This window comes from Coturnix japonica, chromosome 8 (genome assembly GCF_001577835.2).
Source record: "Coturnix japonica isolate 7356 chromosome 8, Coturnix japonica 2.1, whole genome shotgun sequence".
In the NCBI taxonomy this organism is placed as follows: domain Eukaryota; kingdom Metazoa; phylum Chordata; class Aves; order Galliformes; family Phasianidae; genus Coturnix; species Coturnix japonica.
Genome location: NC_029523.1, coordinates 7,280,630 through 7,298,563, shown reverse-complemented (window position 1 = coordinate 7,298,563; position 17,934 = coordinate 7,280,630). Strand labels below are relative to the sequence as shown.

General features: G+C 43.1%; 1 protein-coding gene across 1 annotated transcript in view; it reads left to right on the top strand.

Annotated features, from left to right (window-relative positions):
- The window catches only part of C8H1orf21 (chromosome 8 C1orf21 homolog), a 69,976-nt gene that overhangs the window by 35,084 nt on the left and 16,958 nt on the right, over positions 1–17,934 (top strand). Inside the window, exon 3 of the mRNA XM_015869834.2 lies at positions 9,761–9,855. Coding sequence (XP_015725320.1) covers positions 9,761–9,855 — 95 coding nt within the window. The remainder of the gene's footprint in view (positions 1–9,760; positions 9,856–17,934) is intronic.

Below are 17,934 nucleotides of genomic sequence, written 5' to 3'. Positions count from 1 at the left end.
TATTTTATTGACCTTCTTCATCAGCTGATTAGTGCTCTGCTATTAATTGTTCCAGTTTGTCTGTCCTGACACGCTTCTGCAGCATCAGGCCTTCCTTGTTTTAGGAGCACCTAGTGGCACTCTGCCTTTCAAAGAAGGAGGTTTCCATTGCTTAAATTCAGCTGAGCTCTGGCAGGGTTGTTTCCACATTGGGCCTGATTTAAGCAGCTCGTGTTGTAAAGCAGAGCTTGCTTGAAGACTTAAAAGACTGAGACAGGCAGATGAGTGTGTTGCTGTATAGAGCTGAACTACATTCAGATACGTGAGCATCTTCCATAATTATACCGGATGCTTTTTCTTCACTTTCTCATTACTTTTGAAGGAGTTGTGGTGGGAGAAGAGATCCCAAGTACATGGTGAGATGCAGTGTCGTTTTAAATGAAATTATATTTATTGCTTAAATATCTTCATTCCACACTGTTCTAACCTGATTTGGTGACAGTCTGCCTTCTTATCTAGGTAAACATGGGCCAGTGTTAAGCATAACTGTTTCAGGAAGTGAGAAAGAAAAATAACATAAACTTTCGATGGGAAACATGATATCATCCTGGTTATCTGGTTTCATGTTGTGTTTGTGTAACTAGGACAACACCTGTAGCAAGTCAATAATTCACTCTTTTATTCCCATAAGGAAGCGACAAGGTGGTTTATCTGTATTAACCAAAAATCAAAACAAAACCATACTGTGCCATCAGAGATTTGTGTTGGGGTACTGAGTTGTCTATGTAAGGATTAATGAGTGCATACAGTGTAGTTCTGAGTAGATAGAGTGTTCTGGAATAGCTGAGTTATGGCCTGTAGGTTAGGGAGTTAGTGGGCGGGGGGTTTAGGTAGGTGTGTGTATAGGTCCTCTCATGTGCATCGGGTTTGCATAGTGGGAATTAGGATGGTGTATAAGGAGTGTGATGCAGCAATAGAGAGAAGACTTCATGGCATCCATGACTATGTCTCTCTCTCCCAGACGGTCGAGGTCCAGAGATAAGTCGGGTTAATTGATAGTTATGTCAGATGTATTAGCAGTAAGTGTGTGTGTGTGAAGAAAGCATTTTCCCTGTGAATTCTGACTTGGTGTTTTTACTGTTTGTGCATGGAGGAGGCTCGTCTTCATAGCTCTTTTGTAACCATAGGCACTGCTGTTGCAATGTGAGGAAGAAGCTCTGGGCTTTGGGTGTGCTTCGTGGTTAGAAGCAAAACAAGTTTTTCATCCCACTCCAGCAAGTACAGAGAGAAGAAATGAGAGCTGTCTGGGAAGTGACGGCATAGTGGCTGTTGGAAGATTACTTGGTTGTGCTGTGTTGGAAGGTTGCACATCACTTTGTTGAAGTCTCCAGTGGTGGTTTAAGGCATTTCTCAGTCAGATGCAGCAGACCCTGTGCAGCCCAAGGTTAGTGATGGTGGGGTGGTTCCTCTTTGGGATGAGTTCAGGAGCCTGTCCCACATGCAAGGCTGCACACACGGTGGTTAACACCTTCTGCTTAGGTGGAATCCAAGGACTGGCAATTACCTGTCTGTATGAAGCCATGCCACACCTCATGTCTGTCTTCATATTGCACAAAGCAAGTGCGCCTCTTTCATACCATGGCATCTATCAAAGCTTTCAAGGCAAAGTAGAAAGCAAGGAGAAGACAACACGGAACTGCTGTCATCCACCAGTGAGTGTGTGCTCAGTTCAGGTCAGCCAGGAGATGTGCAGAAGCAGAGCACGTCTCTTTCCCACTTGGGGAGCAGCACAGTATGAGCAGGTTGTGGTTTGGCACTGCTGCTTTGTGGCCCTTTTGGGATATCAATCGAGTAGCCTAGCTGCCAGATAAAGCCTTCCCCTTCTTCATCATGGCTTCTCCTGGTGGGAAGCAAAGATGGAGCAATAAGGGAAAATGGGGTGTATGTGGCGTTCTGTCTGGTGCTGTTACTATTTCTTTTCTGCTTTTCAGCCACGCTTGTGTTTCTGAGCAGATATCTGAGTACCACTGCCATTGGCATGGCCCACACGTAACCACACTGAGCACCTTTGGCAGGGATTTACTGTGTCAAGAGAGAAGCAGAACAAAAGGTGGAGGAGCAGTTGTTATTGTCATTTTGGGGGGAGGGATGGGTCACAGACAGGTTGTAACTTCCTCACTTTGTAATCTAATGCAAGCTTTCATCTCTTGCAATCTGCACACTGGTGTCACAGCACTCAAAAGAGAAATACAGTGGTGGATGAGAAGCCCCAGGAACACCCTGAGTCTCTGCAAGTAGCTGATATGTGGATGGAGTTAATGCATCTTTATTCTTGGAAATGACCCATCTCACAAGCTGCCTAGCTCCATGAAAGCCGAAGTTTAATGCAAGCAGAGTGTACAGTGTATGCATTTCACAATTGCATTAGTGTACTATAAATAGGGACGTGCATCCACCTCTGATATTCATTCGGAAGAGACTGAGATGTATTTTCTGGCAGCCCTGGTGCAGAAGGAAGTTGTTTTATGTTACAGACGTTTTTATACTCTATCTTTGGAAGGTAAAAATCCTCAGTGTTCATTACCTACCTGTAAGTAGAAATGAGTCAGAATGGTGGTAAAATGCCACTGTGCTTTCAGTTCTAGCAGCCTTTCTTTTGTCGTTTTCTCAAGTGTTGGAATTCTTAGCTTAGAAGAAAAGTATTAAAGAATGAACACTGGCCAGGAGAACCCCAATCTGAGCAAAACTTCTCCAGTTCACCAGGTAAGCCTCAGCCTTGGTGAAGCTGCAGTAACATGTAAGCAATTTCAGACCTTAATTTTATCATAGGAATATCCACTACCAGAAATAACTGGTAAATAAATAAAGATACTAGATAAATATTTGCATACCCTAGCATACACAGCCCAAGAAACGTTCACAGCTTAACTGCTGTGAAACTGGTTTCTTAAAAGCTATTGAAATCTTGAGTTGCCTTATGTGCTTAGACCACATCTGTGTGCTGAAGGAGGAGATGTTTTTCCATTGGTTGCTTCTCCAATGCACTGAACCCTCATGGGTATTTTGAATAAATCATGTAACCCAACATAGTGTCCTGTTCTGAGGCATCTCAGTACTGAACTTGCACCATAAAATGGGAAATGTTCAAGTTTCTGCTTGGTGAGCAGCTGGCATATAAAACTTACGTGGGTGGCTATAGGCACGCCCTGCCTGGCAATGCTAGGTTAACAGTAGGGCATCGTGATTTTAGACATGTTTTCTGCACTGAATTCTGTATTCTATGATTTTACCCCTTTGAATGTACTGTATTGAATTTCTAGTTGCAGGAATTTGGAGGATCTTGGGATAGTTTTAGGCTGAAGGTGCTTGCCTAGTGTAAGTGTTCTAAGCACACTTCGTTGGGTTTTTTTAGCTGTTATTTAAAAACTGCCTTTTCCCACACTTTTAAATAAATGTAACAATATGAGCAGGAAGAGGGCATGAAAAACCCTTAGCTTTTTAAATAGTTTTCTTTGCTGTTCCACCCAATCCTCTGCACTTCCAGCATATCATACATGTGCGTGTTCATGCACTGCTTGCATGCAGCACCTTCAGTTTCAATGCAAGAAAGCAGACAGCAGGGCGGCAAACAGGACCAGTACTTCAAGTCTTGCCTGGTTATGTTCCTTAGGGTGTCCCATTCATTGTCACCACCTGTTGGATGCTGTACCGTGGCTTTGGTGCCACGTGGGTGGCAGGTGTTTGCTTTGGGGTTTTAGATGAAGCCTCACAACGTGGATGCTGCTGAGGGAAGTGGACGTCTTTCAGAGACAGGAAATTAACTGGGAACATCATAACCACGATAAAATATTGATCTTTGCTACAGGTTAATTTCTCGCTCTTCAGATGGCCTGCAAATAAAATAATTCAATTAACTTTTGGATCTTTTGCATCTGGAAACCTGTGCCGTATTTTCTAAGTTGGTGTCTTCAGCAGTTGAGGTACTGGAAGGGCTGTAAGGGCCATGACTACAAGTTTGCAAGGCTAGCGGCTCATCGTTGGATTACTGCTGACTAGGAAGCTTCCTTGTGTAAGGCGTACAGATGTTACCCAGTTGTGTTTCCCTGTTGCTGAACTGCCTCTGAGTTGTTTCATCACCAAGGCTGTGGTTCTCACCTGTGCCCACCTATCGGGATTTTGGAGTGATTTTGCTCAGTGTTCACAAAGGGCTTTGAAAGCTGCCAGCAAAGAAAGGTGCTCTGGAAAACCTACTGACTGGCTTGGGGGTTTCCATGTGCTCTGTACATATGGGCTGTAGTTCAGAATAGGTTTTAGCCCTTCTTGTGTTGTGGTTTGTTGCATTCCAAGGTTAGCTCCTTGCTTGTCTTTTTTTTTCTCTCCCTTTCTCTGCTCCTTAATCTTCTAGTTGCAGTTTGAGTGGTGCAGTTTTCTTTAGGGCTGGGTCACAACATTTGCTTTGCCTCCAAATACACTCTGGGGGCTTACATGTGAGAACTGATTGGAGTTCCCACCTGTAAGAGAACTGCTGAATTCTCAGCTCCTGTGGGTTGTGCCAAGACCTTCCGTGGGTCATTCCTTTGCTACACCAGCACTGTGGTTTGCGGATGCAACCATAACCCTAACAGAAAGTTGCAGCCTGTACCCAAAAACCTGCCTGATGATCTCGCATGAATAGCAGTATTTCTCAAGGCAGCCATCCTTTGTTTTCCTGCTGTCTGTGTCTTTAATATCTTTCTGCTGCTTGTTTCCTCCTGTTTCATTTCTCAATTTGATCTTTTTAGTGGGCTAGATAATTACATTTACTGAGTATCCTTCCTGCAGAGCACCATAGTTATAATCTCTTCCACCTGAGAAATGGTTTCCTTAGAACAAGCATGCGTCTAGCTCCAACTTACAAATGAATTACATGAAAGCATTTATATATTTAAGTTTTACATTTAAACTACGCCAAAATTGCAAAGCTGAAAGACAGTTACGCATGCACATCTTAACTGTGTTTTGTTTGCTTAGTTATGCACAAGTGTATTGGATTTGAAAACTGGCCCAAACTCCCAAACAAGGGAGTTGAATTTCAGCTTCATAATCAGCTGTCCCTGTTAGCTCAGGGGATAAAAGCAAAACCCAAGATCCATACACCAAGGCACTCACTCAGCACTAGCGTTGCAGCTGGCAGAACACTGTGTCCTCCCCCAGGCACGGGTCAGTCCGTGCTGTTATGTGCCAGAGGACAGGGATACCAAAAGGAGCAAGAGCTGCAAGTTGTTTGCATCACTGGAAACTAGTGGCTGTGCTATAACGAAGGATGAGGTATGTGAGGTTTTGGGGTTTTTTTGTGCTTTAACAGGACCAGAAAGTCAAGATAAAGTCTGCTCAAGTTAATGGAACTGTGCTTCTGTCAAACCCATCAGCCCAGCAAGAATGGTGCTGCAAGCTGCCGTGAGCTGGGCCTGGAAATAGGTAGTCTGGTGAAGCAGAAGGGAATTTGCTAAAATTTCCCATTTCAATTTCAAGCAGGCATCACTCTTGAGGGAGCTGCTGTTCCCAGAAGCATTAGATCTGATACAGGACTGTAGAAGGAACTGCTCAAAAAAAGCTTTCAAAGAGCTGCTGCTGTCCTGCCTGCCTTCAGGGCTGGGTCCTTCCAGGTCTGACTTTCTGTTAGTTTGTCTTGGTCCCCTTCTGCCCCCCCAGAAATCAATCCTAGCAGTCACAATGTCTTCTGTGGTAGGCACATTCCTCAAGGCCAGCTTAGGGTGGTGTAGGAAGACAGAAGCCCTTCAGGCTTGTGGCATGTTGAGTTCAGGTGCAACTAACTTCATTTCAGATACCTGGATGAACATTTTCTGAGAGACCTTTGAGCAAACTTGGTTGGCACACTTTCCAAAGCTGTTTTTCATTTGCTTTGTATTGGTGCAGGCAGCATGGTCAGCAGGATGGTGGATTACCATGGCACTGGTGGACCTGAGGATCTTTTGGTCGACAGGAGGTTTCTCCATAAGTCTTGCTGGTCAAGGCCTCGTGCTTGGGCTTGGTCCTCTTGTGGTGCTTATTTATTAGGTACAAACAAAACCAGAAATAGCATCTCATCTGTTGCTGTGGTATTGGCACTTGCAGCAATATCTGGAAGTACCAGGGAACTGTTTCTCATAGGTACAGTCAAAAGGATTTTTTTTCCCCTCCCTTCTTCCCCCTCGCGTAATTGTTTCAATATTATAAGTTGATATGCTCATTTATCACTGAAATTGTTATTAATGGGTGCTGTTTTTCTTTGTCACATTTCCATGGCAACTGGGTGACATGTTTGTGCAGAACTATCTGCTTCCAGATGGAGATCTTCATTCATAGATTTGCCTACTGAGAATTTTTGCATCGTATTCAACTTCAAAACCCTTCTTTCATCACCCTTCCGAGGAGCTTTGTGTTAGGGATGGAGCTGCTTTCTGGTTTGTATCATGTGACAGTTTTTATGGTGGATGTTACGCTTGATAATATTTCTGGTTTTAATCTGTGGTTCATTCATATTATTTTATGAGACTGCTTTGCTTCAGTGCTGAATTTGTTGTGGCAGCTTTGTAAGCACATTCCTCTCCCATTCGAGTTGCAGCTCCTCTCGTTTTTATATAATAAAGCCATATTCTGGAAGATAGTAGTTTCCTTTTTTGTTTTAGATATATATTTACTAGTATGTACGAGAGAAGCATGCAGGTTTATTGCTCTTTGTATGTAGACCACGCTCTGAGGGCTGGTGTCCTAAAATTTTGACCATATTCACTACTTGACATTTAATTTTGCACAAGGAGCATGAAGGTGTTTCACTTCTGTCCATTTTGGTGTAAAACTGTATTTTAGGAACAAGAAAAAGGTACAGCTGATTGTCAAGATGGAGCAAGGTACATACACACAGGATTGTGTGTCATTTCCTTTATCCTGAGCTTCATACTGCTTTCAGTATCTTGTTGACTGTCAGATTTGATTGAAGTCAGGAAGGATCTGATTAGCACTTCAGGATTTCTCTGGATGGGTTTCTGATCGTTCACACCAATGTGCATCAATAGCAGATGCACCCCTACCTGATCAAGCAAAACCTGGTGAGCAGTTTTAGCTAATATCAGAGGTGTTACCTGTAGGGAATGCATCAAAGACCCATTTCTCCAACCCATCTTTAATGTAACCTTCATATTATTTTAAAGCCATTAATGTCCATCCCCCAGTGATGTACTTCTGGGTCTGTCTGTCACTTAAACATCTGTTCTTCTGCATTTATTTGCTTCTATCCTGACAGTAACTTCAGAGCAAGAACAATCTCATAAATATCACAGGATTCTTGACTTCCGAACACACTTCTGGACATCTTACATATATCTTATGTACAGAGGATAGATGTTACCATCAGCTGGTCAAAAAAGCCTGTACATAGCCATGCCCTCACAGTAGTAACATGATCGATATAGTGCACGGCCTGTCTGTGTGAAATACTTAATTGAATTTAATTGTTACATTTAGTATGTATGAAATAATGGATATAGTCCTCTATGTGGTGTTATGTATCAGACTCATTCTCTGTTTCCCCCACTGGCAGTGTCCTAGCTAACCAGGCTGCTGGGTACCACATTCTCCCCTGGCCTGACACCCTTTGGTTGCTAAAAGACTCCTTACAGTCAGCATAAATGGCTGGGAAAGGGTTCAACACTGACTCATCCCATTGCTTTCAGGGCTTGTTCTGCATTTCCCATGTCAAATCCCTGCTTGAAGAGATTTGTGAGGAGCTCGTAAAAGTGTTACAGCTTAGCTCGATCCAGAAAATTAAGGAAGTTCCACATGAACATGAAGGATGAAGCCTCTGTAAATGCCAGAGGGAGTTGCAAACACAAGTTAGTGTTTCTCGTCAGGTGCCAAGAGTGTTGCATGTGTAAATGTCAGCATTTCAGCAGGGATTCGGGTAGTTGTGAGCATTTAAGCGACTTAGCTCAGTGTCCATAGATGTTAATCAGAGATGTGGGTTTTTTTTCCGCAGTATTTCGGATAGTTCTGCATGTGGATGTTTCCAGCAGTCCTTGTCCGTGCCTTGGAAGTCATAGGGCTTGTAATCATCTGCATGTCCTCCTTTTTCTTTTGGTGACAGTTTAATTAGTTAGCTGTTTGGTTTTTTCCCCTTTGAACATGGATTCATTTCTATTTATTCATACCTCCATTAAGTGACTACTCAGTGTGAGAAAACAGTGCCAGTGTGTTATATCTATGCTCGATATTTTAAGGAAAATATTCTGTCCATCTCTGTGTGTGATGCAGCAGTTGATCATGGCCCAGTCCTCTCTCCTTGCTCCCATTCCTGAGCTCAGATTGATGGTCACCCCCTGCAGGCCCTTGCTGTGCTTCTTTGCTGTTGGTACGTGCAGTGCTTGCTCACAACACCTGGGTTTGATGGAGTTGCTTGCTGCCTGGCACTCTGGTCCATTAATCATTTATTCAGGCATTAAAGTATGCTTGCTGCTCATTCAGCCTATTGCTTTCTTCATGTGCCTCATCCCTAAGAGCTTGCCGCTCAGCTTTTAAGGCAGATTGTCAGCTTTAGATTTTGGCAAATTTATATCCCTTTGGAGATAGAGGTGGAGATTTCTAATGCCCGAACCCATGCTATATAATAGGTGAATGTAAGTTAGTAAGGCACTTTCTATCAAAAGACTGATGTTACCAGTGCTTACCGAAGCATGTGCAAACTTTGGCCTGATTATTTCTGTGTTCTCCCAGTGAGAAGGCAGGTTTCCCTGAAGTAACACTTGCTAGTTGACATGGTTTATTCAGCTTGTCCCAGAACTGTGATGAAAAGTGACTGCTTTATTTTTGGGAAGCTTGCTGCTGAATGTCTCAGGCACAGAGAATTGCATTTCCCATAATCCATGGGGGTTGGTGAATGTTGTGTCCAAGTAAAGAAAAGCCTGTTATTCAGCTCTGAGTGATGCTGTTAGCATCCACAGGACATTGCAGGACTGGCACTGGAGCTGGGAATTCAGTCTTTGAAAAGCTGAAGCACGTAGCCAATAGAGTAGGAAGGGCAAAGCAGGATTCTTACTTCTCTTTTTCCTTGTTTTCATGTAGGATCTCTCTGGGGTGACTTTCATGTGTAGGAAAAATGGTTGTGGTGCGGCATGGGGGAGGGAGTTGTCTGAGAACATGCTGTCTGTCATGGGGTTTTATTTCAATTTTAGCTCCATTGAAACAGCGCAGGAAGAATAATGGAAAAAAATGCAGTGTTCTGTGGTTTTGGTTTTTGGGTTTTATTTTTTTTTTCCTAGATTGTAACTTAAATTTTAATTTGCCTTTTGCAGCATTGCTTGATTTCTATTTTAATCTTATTTTTAATGCAAAGAACATACAGGAGCAGCCTCTGCATCATAGCTACGTATATTGCTTGCTTGCCCACTGCCAATGAAAATCTGTTGCAGAAGCCAAGAGCTTTCTTATATTCAGGTGGTCTATACAGAAAAATGAGGCAAACTGGAAAGAGCGTGTCCTCTCACATACCCTGTATCCACTCTTTACAGGGCCAGGCAGGAGAGCTGCACACCCATTTCTGGAGGCCAGACTGAAGCTTCAGCCAAAAACATACTTGGTAGCAGTCCCATTTCAAGCTACAGACATATGGGTTTTAGTTACTTTTCTGGTTGAGGGCCTTCTCTAGTCAGCTGTTCTGGTTTGGGGTTTTTCTTTTTTTCCTGCTTGTCGAGCTACACTGGTTCAAAACCTTTTTTTTTTTCTTTTTTTTTTTTTTCTTGGTGCTCAGATGAGTATAGGATCAAACCAGTGGAAGAGGTCAAATACATGAAAAATGGGGGAGAAGATGATCAGAAAATAGCAGCCAGGAACCAAGAAAACTTGGTAAGGATTGAACTTGTCACTTCTCTAATGAAATAACGTGGCTGTGTTTTTGTAATGGAATATGCAACATGCAGCACATTCAGCCTGCAGCAAGAGGACTTTCCTGACAGTGCCATACCTGTCTGTGAAGATCACGTGGGCAGTGTGAAATATGACTTTGCTTCCTGCTTGTCTTCCTGAATTGTGCTCTGCTGGGAGTGCTTCCATGATTATACTCCTTTATATATAGGTCCTTTACGGATGTAAATATATGTGGTTTGAAATATGTGTGTCTGTCTTGCAAATGAGTTGGTGGTAAAATGGCAGAACCCTGCCATGATAAAATGACCTACTTAAGTAGATGCTGTTTGCTCTGTGCTTCGTGGTTTTACGTCTTTTAAAATTCACTATTCGAAGCATAAAAAGCAGTACATTCACAGCAGGGCAGCTGCAGGAATCATTTTGCATGTGTTGTGCTTTCCATGACTGGAGCACCTTACTGGCTTGCCATGCCACCATCTGGATGGAGATGCCAGCTCAGTACCACTAGAAATAGCTGGGATGCCATTGAGGTGGCTTAAGTCATGTCTGAGTCACCTCTGGTGCTTGTCAGAAGTCATTTCCCCTCTTCTAAAGCTGGAGGAATATAGGTTTGGTAATAGGCTAGCTGGGGCTTCTCCCAGTTTAATTTTTTGAAGACATTTCACAGTAATGGTTGCGTATGGAATTCCACGTCTGGTTCCACTCATTCTTCACAGCTTTCTTCATGTAGGACTTTTTTTTCTCCTCCCCCCATCAGTAAGACCAAACGGGGAACATCAACAGCAGATTTTGGTGGACCTGTAACTGTTTTCACCAGCTCGAGATTTGCTTTTTACCATCAGTGGAAAGTTGAACAAAAAGCCACCATGAATTTTCCTTTTGCTGAAGATGCATGGAGGGGGGTGAGCAAGCTCCAGGCAGTCTGGTTGCCTTCCATCCCTCTTCTAGAAGCACGTGCTTGCAGTACAAAACAGCTACACGTCTTCTTGCACTGTGCAGCAGTTTATTTTGCTGGGTAATACCCTAATGCAGGTGCTTGATTAGCACACAACATGATTTCTGCTTTGCTCTCCAGATTAGCCCTGTGCTACCTGCAGCGTTGCATTGCTGGTGCTCCGGTGGATGGCACGACTTCAGCTTGCAGTAGGGTGCTGGGATTTTTTTTACTAAGCACTGCTGAGATCATCACCTTTCCTAGTGGCATCCGCAGTGCCCTCAGCATTACTGCAATGTAAGCACCTTTGTTTTGAGCTGGGAGGAGTGTGACTGTGAGAATGTTTGCTTATTTCAGAGACCTGGTGCTTTGTTGTGCTCCCGTTTTCCTGTGGAAAAAGCCTATCAGCTTAAAAAGTGTTTTAAGTTTTCAGCTGCATTTAGGGCTTTGGCAGGAGGTTAAATACCTCTTGAGTGGCAACCAGGAAGAGTTCAGGAACGCGTAGGTCTGATGAGGTGACACAGCATTTGCCAACATTTTGTGCTTTGATTAGTGACTGCTTTCTGGCAGCACTTAAGTGTTAGTCTGATGAAATTTAGCAAGAGATATTTCTATAGCACAGGCCTTGTTGCTTTATTATTGGTGCTTGATGAGAGCGGTGGACTTGGTGGAAAGTATAACTTAATGTGGGGCTGGAGAGCTAGTAGAGCTTTTTTGTCTAGGGGATAAAGAGGAAATAATGCAAGAAAGTCTTTGGTCAGACAGGTTGTATATACTTTAAAACAAAAACCCTCTAGAAGACTGAAAAGACATTATTTTCCTCTTCCTCATCGTACTGTAAGGAGATTACACTGACTGTATATGCATGCAGCTCTTAATCCTGGGAACTGTCAAGTCCTCATTCCTGGGTTTTGAAGGGTGTTTCACTTCTCCTTAGTAAAGGTGTTTAGTTCACTGCCTAGAGGATGGGTTAAGCTACCCATCACTCAGGCTTTAGTTTTCTTAAAGTGTGAAAAGCTGACAAACACTTACATAATCCCATCTTCTCATCAGACATTTCCAGGCAACAGAAATGTTTGGAACAAGGAAATGTGGTGGGAGAATCAGCCAGCCCTTTTCCCTCCTCCCTCTCTCCTTAATTCCACGTTTTGCTGTTGTCACAGCTGCTAACTCATATCTCCTCCTGAAATGGGGCCGGAGGAGATGGTGTTGTCCCATGTGGAGCTGACAATGGGGCTGGACAAAGCTCTGTTCTTGGGACACCGTCTTCTTGGCTTCCTCCTGCAGGGTAATTGGGGCTAGCAACTGAAGCAGGGCTGACACTGTATCACAGATACAGGGTAATTTTTGCTTTTTTTTCCACTTGGTGCTGGAATGTTTCCAATCCTGGTTGAAGATAAAGGATGTTGGGCTAATTTGTTCATGAGATGTCATTGTGCAAGGGAAGAGGTGAGCACACCAGCAGGATCTGCCTGGGGGTTTGTGGGGTCAGGGACTGATGGGGATGAGGGCTGCCTCTCTGCAAGGCCAGAGGCAAGCTCCAGCATCTTTCTGGCCTTCATGTGGTTCCCTATAATTGAGGGCAGTATGGGCTGTTTATGCAGTACTGGAAAGAGTTCAAGGGTTTATGTTTGCCATAATCCAAACTAAAGGTTGGTACCAACTTGAGGTTTATTACTCAGCTTTGAATGCAAGCAAAAGCTGATTGTGGCTACTTCATTACCTTGAAGAGCTAAAATGATAAAAGTCAGCAAGTATCTATCTTTTAAAAAGTTAAATCTATTCTAAAAAAAAAAATACAAGCGGAAATAAATAACACATTTTTACTATTTCTAAAGACCTATGTAATTTATTTACTTATTTTTGTTTAGAAAGGACTGTTTAGTTCTACAGCATTATATTAAATATGCAAAGGACGATCATAACAGCCTATTTAACATTCATCATAAAACACATTCAGTTATCCTCGTTTCCATCTTGGAGCATTGATAGTTTTCCACTGTGCTGTATTCATGCAGCTTTGGAAACTTGATGAGTATCAGTTTTCCTTTGAGACTTTGCAAAAGAACAGAGACCTCTGAGAGCATCATATATCTAAATTCGTGTTAGAAGGTTGACTCAATATTTATCGCAGTTCAGTTCTTGGATGCTTTTGTACCTTTTACTAAGAGGAATTGTTTCCTTATCTGTCATGCCACAAAACTACCTGTTGGAGCTTCTGTGTTTTGTTATCCTGTATATAATATGATTAGTTCAATATTTTAAAGGGTTTAACTCCACTGCTGCTTATTGTTTCCAGACAGGCTTAAAACTGCTGTGTTTGAAATGTGGAAGTCTATATATTAATTGTAATACGTTGCCAAAGAGCTTTATAGAAATTAAAAATCAGCATCATCTTCAAGTATACTGTAGCATCAAGATTTTAGACTTTAAGTTTCTGAATGATTTATTTTAAGCCACTTTGCAACAATAGCATTGTGAAGGGACTCCCATCGCACTCTGTTTATCAGTAACTCGGTGATGCTGAGCATAGAGCCAAGCTCCTTTCAGCTGTAGGTGGCAAGGGTCGTGCTGGGGTAAGGGAGGCAGCATCTTTCCTCCAGGCATAGCCACTGAGTGCGGCACTGGGGCAAGGCAAGCCATGGGTGGCACCAAGCAAAGACGAGCTGTTACCTCAGAACATCCTGCAGGAGGACGTGGTTGCTTATTGGGTATGTTTTTGCAGTCTTCATTGGTAGAATCCAGACCAGCGTGTACTCGTGGTTTGCCTTCTGCATTCCCCAGGGAAATTACCATTTTCAAATCACCCTCTGGACTTCTGTAAACCTTCAGGTTCTAGACCAATGCTGAACTATTGATATCGGTAATAAAGAAGGAAGTAAGCATTGCATTTCAGTTTTCATGAGCCTGCTTCCTTTTGGAAGGAAGGCATTTGAAGTGGATTTAGTGGTGCATGGAGAGAACGTTGTTACTGGAATCTGTTACTTTAAACACCACGCAATTAGCTTTTATCCCTATTGGCTATTTCATTTTAAATTTGCAGTGATATTCTTCAAAGAATGGTTTCTTTTAATGAATTTGTGTCAGTTTGAGCTCATTTAACTTACGGGTCAGAGCATGTTGTAATGGAGATCAAAGGAAATGGTCACAGTAAGTATTAATTTCCTCTGGATCCCATAAAAATTTTCGATGGAAGAGGTATTAATTTTTCTTTTAGTATCTGACTTCTGAAAATCAAGAGAGTAAGTTGATACTATTAACATTTTTAGCAAATCAGAAGCAATATTAAAACGAAGTATGTTCCAGGTACATTGCTTCAGACTAGTCTGTATTTCAGTCTCTACTCTCTGTTAATTAAGCCACAGAGTATTCTGTTGGGATGTGCAATGAGACATTTTGATCAGGACATGACTTTAAAGTAGAGAAAGCTTAAAAAATAGATAATTATGTTTCTCTGTAAGCATATTAAAGTAATGGTGTCCCAATGCAGTATGTACTTACAGTCTTATGTATTTGCTAGGAAAAAAAAACAGCTGAGTTCTAATGCCCAAGTTATGCTTTGCTCTTGCTGGGTCAGATATAAATTTCCAGCAATGTGTATTGTGATTCCACAGAGATGCCTGCATCAGATGGCTTCAGGTTATACAGTTGGTTGTTTAAATACATTAGACATAAAGTTTGGGAAGTTTCTGGCCTGTCTTCTGTGATCTTAAGGGCTAGAAACCTTTTTCTGCTTTTTTTTTAAAGCTGTTATTCTTTCTCTTTGAGAGCTTGAGGGTCTCTGAGCTTTACTTGAAGAAGTAAGTTTGAATACGGCACTGCATCTGGAGGATGTTTTGGGAGCTGACTGCTGGGATGTGCTCATTCAGACTCAAACTGAATCTGCTGGTTTTGCTGTACTGAAGACAAGATGGTTGATTGCCTTTTGAGGGGTGGGACATGAAGTGTTGGATTCAGGCAGGTTCTTCTCACAGTCGGTAGGTGCCAGGTCAGTCTCATGGGGTGTTGTGTGCTGTGCAGGGCACAGTGCACTGCAGTGCTGGTCTCCTCCACAGGTGCTTCCTTGGCTGTGTTTTCCCTTCTGCCTTCAACCTTCAGCCCACATCCTCACTCAGATCCTCTGGCCTGAAGGACAGCTGTGTGGTGGTCCCAGTAGCAGGAATGTGTCTCGCTCACATAGAGCTGTGATGTCTTCATACAGATTAAGAGCTCAAACTTGAAAGCAAGGACGGGCAGTTCCTAAACGATGAGGTTTGTTCATGCTGTCGGAGAACAGACTGCTTACTCTGCGTTCTGAGTTTGGTGACAGCCTGATCTGAAACACAGCAAAACAATGACACCTTACAGCTGTCTGGTGCAGAACAGGCCTTGTGTCCATGCTGGATGTCTTTCTGGGGTGGCATTTACTGCATCCCCATGAGCAACATGCAAGAAACAGGGCATCTCCCTTGGCCATGGAGCTGCTGGGGCAGGCCTGGGCTCTGGAGGGCTTCTGCATGAGGAGCTGCTGAAAGCTCAGTGAGTTTGACTCCTTTCTTAGGAAAACAACTCAAATATTTTCCAATATCCAATCCATGTGAGACTGTATTCATAGGCTAAATTATTTTTAGTACGTTCTCTTTTCACTCCTCTGGGCTGTTCAGTAAGAAAAGCAGCTTGCAGTAGAACTCAGAATGAGAAGTACTTGGAGGAATAAGAATTGTGGCATTGATCAGTTCAGGCTTGCTGTGGGCCCATGCTGTAGTGCTGGGGCTACAGAAATACCCCAGTGTAATGGTGTCTTCTCTAGAGCCAAGGGAAGGGTATGTGGAAGGCTGTGTGGAGATGGTTGCTGGGAAGCTTGCCAGCCACATTCCCTTGCTTTTGCTGGCTTTAGCTCTTCAGCCTGATTTACATCATACTTGGGGAATCCAGGTCTCCTTGTACCTTTTTCAGGAATTTTTCAGGATACTAACTGAAATTAAAGGATTTTTTTTTTTCTTTTCCCTTTTGTATATAAGAAACATCCATTGTTATTATCTCTGCCTGACAGATGGCATTGGTGCAATGTTTCTAACCTCCTGTGGCTGGAGCTGGTGCCCGTGCTCCTGTTTTTAGGCAGACGGCTGGAGGCTGGAACTGCCTTTATATGCAGGGTCAGGCTTTGCATGACCGATATGTGAGCTGCATGGTGCTGCACTCCCCTTGGTGTCATGGCTGGGATGCAAGCAGATGGGGACGTGTGCTGGGGGAGTTTCTGCATTTCAGGCAGGATGGCACTGAGCAACAGAGGGGGAGAGTCGGATCAGGAGAAGGGGAATATGGGCAGAATGAGAACCTTCAAGGATTCAAGGTTTTTTCACTGACAAGAAAACATAGGGAAAAAAAAAGAATCAATGAAAAAATGTATGTGCTTATAATTCAGGCTCTTGTGTGGGGGGAGGATGATGCAGTTTACATATGGGCACATTATAAAGTGATACAGCATATACATGAATACTTAATAATGTCAGGTACAAATGAACACAGATAGCAAAGTAATATTATGCTATTATGCAACCTACCAAAGCAATGTGTTTGCTCGTACCAGGCAGAAAACCTTCTATGGCTTTAAATTATTTGCTCTTTGCTCCTGCAAGAGCAAGTATTTGAATCAAAACATGGATCCACTGTGCTGCACTTTCATCTCCCTTAATCACTCTGCACTCACCCTTTTCAGTCAGTGCTGCTTCTCACTGCCTTATCTCAGGTGGGATCTTGCCATGGGATAGCATCAAAGGTGGGCAGCTTTAGGCAAGTAAACAAACTGCCTGATCTGGGAACGCAAACCCAATGATTTTTAATAATGTAATAATATTGTATTTGTGCTTATCTTTATGCATTTAAATAGAAAATGCAGTTTGTATTACAGCAGTGCCTGAAGGCAGTAGTTGGGAATCAGAATTGGCTGTTCTGCTTTGTGAACACAGCATAAAGAAATCAGACCCTTCAATCCCATGTAACTTCTATCCATCCAAACTATTGCATCTAAGCCAGCACTTTTATCTCCAAATTCATATGCTTCCAGGAGAGCAGCTTGGGGGTAAGTTTCCAAATCCTGCAGGATAAAATAAAAGGCAAACACTGGAGAAAATAAAGATGTAGCCACACAGGAAAGCATGATGCACTGCCTTCCTTCCCCAGTACCAGGATGCACGGCTGCAATGTGGGGGATGATTTGGATGAGTGTAGGAGGGAGTGTGCCACCAGGTTGCTGCATTCCCTTGCTTTTCTTCCTTCATTTAGCTGTTTGGTAAAAGGCAGCTGCTGTGATGGAGAGGGGGCTGCCATAATGGGGATGTATGGCAGCAGGGGATGCTTTCAGGATTTGAGATATGCTCAGAAAATCCTACAGCCAGTAAAATGTTGTGTGTTTGCCTGATCTCTTCTTAGGCTTGGGGAGCACACAGAGAGTTGTTGCCTTAGCAAGCAAACCTGAGTTAAATATAGAAAGTACTCAATCCTTTCAAATGGCTGCACTCTGAAACCAGCCACACTGAAGTTGCTTCATAGTTTTCAGGAGTCAAAGTCAAAACGTGCCTTGTTTTTGTTTTTATTCATAAGAGCTTGGCTAAGTGCAGAAATTTAGGAGCTTGTGTATTCCTGGGCTTGGTGCTCCTCTGTAAGCCACTCCATCCTGCCCAGCTTTCCTGAAGATCAACATCCGCATGGGAGCACTGAAGTAATGCTTCCACTCATTTCCTTCCTGCTGAAAATGCTCAGCAACAAAGCAGTGCTTCAGTCACGCGGTGACGGCGATGATGGTAGAAACGAGATGGTGGCAGCTCTTCCCAAAGCACAGCGTGTTCACAGCGTGCCGTGCATTCAGCTGGTTTTCTGCATCTTCCTTTTAAAATAGGAACACAACAGTGCAAGCAGAGATCCTTCATTGAGCTTGTGCTGTGAGCCAGCATTGCTCAGCCTTGCAGCAAGCTGTGGCTGGCTGCCAACCAAGCGTTTGCTAGCTGCAGCTCCTCTAAGAATAGCCCTGGTGCTCTTTTAATCAAACAAAATAGAGAAAGAGAGAGAGATTTGAGCAATTGTTGTCTTAATCTGTGTTACAGACATGGACTTTAGAGGGGAGCTTGTGTTTGCAGCCAGCCATA